Genomic DNA, 807 nt, shown 5'->3' with positions numbered 1-807 from the left:
GTGGGGGAGGGGGAGGCGGTGGGGGAGGTGGCGGCATAGGTGGTGTTACTGGACCATTTTGCACTAGCAAAAGAAAAGAAACATTGACTCTGAAAATAGGGAATGGTTTTTCCTGTAATACATCATGTGCACACAAAGTATCTGAAAACAAAACAGTGAAAAGGACAAAGGATTTTTTCATAGACTATAAAATTTCCTCATTGACAAATGGAGAGTATACTCAACATACGTGAAATAAAGATTTACAACATTAATCTCAAAATGTAAAATATTCTTAGAATCAATAAGTAAAAGAACATGCCAACAAAAGCAGACAAAGGACATACATGAACAGTGGGTAAAAAAAAAAAAGGAACACAAATCTCCCCATCCACCTTCAGTTCTCCCTCCAAGGCGTCTTACCTGCTCCAGGTGCGTCTGACAATGGAGGTAGCGGTGGGGGAGGCGGGGGCAAGGGTCCTGAGGAGGCAGCCCCCGTCACTGGTCCCACAAAGTTACCCACTGCCACTTCTGACCCTATGGACAATGTGCCAGAAGCCACGACTGGAAGTATGGCGATGTCCCCATCCCCTTTCTTCTGAATTTTAATGGTCCCTTGTTTCTCCAGCTCATGAATCTTTTTTTCCAGGGTAGACTGTCTTTGAATGGCTTCTTCTTTTTCTTTGACCATTTTCCTTAATGTGTGAACCTGGGTATTCGCATCTTTGTAGATTTCCTGCAAAAAAATCCACGGTCAAGAGTCTGTCTTCACATGACATTCATACCTCTTACCTTCAAATTGGCAATTCGAGCACAAAGACAACAACA

The 807-nt window shown here is 43.1% G+C and overlaps 1 protein-coding gene across 1 annotated transcript in view; it reads right to left on the bottom strand.

Annotated features, from left to right (window-relative positions):
- Window positions 1-807, bottom strand: part of FMNL2 (formin like 2) — a 260,260-nt gene that overhangs the window by 25,981 nt on the left and 233,472 nt on the right. Inside the window, 1 exon segment of the mRNA XM_025039419.1 lies at window positions 2-63. Within this exon segment, the coding sequence (XP_024895187.1) occupies window positions 2-63 (62 nt within the window).

This window comes from Pteropus alecto, unplaced genomic scaffold (genome assembly GCF_000325575.1).
Source record: "Pteropus alecto unplaced genomic scaffold, ASM32557v1 scaffold3, whole genome shotgun sequence".
Lineage (NCBI taxonomy): Eukaryota > Metazoa > Chordata > Mammalia > Chiroptera > Pteropodidae > Pteropus > Pteropus alecto.
This window is presented reverse-complemented; position numbering and strand designations above follow the sequence as displayed.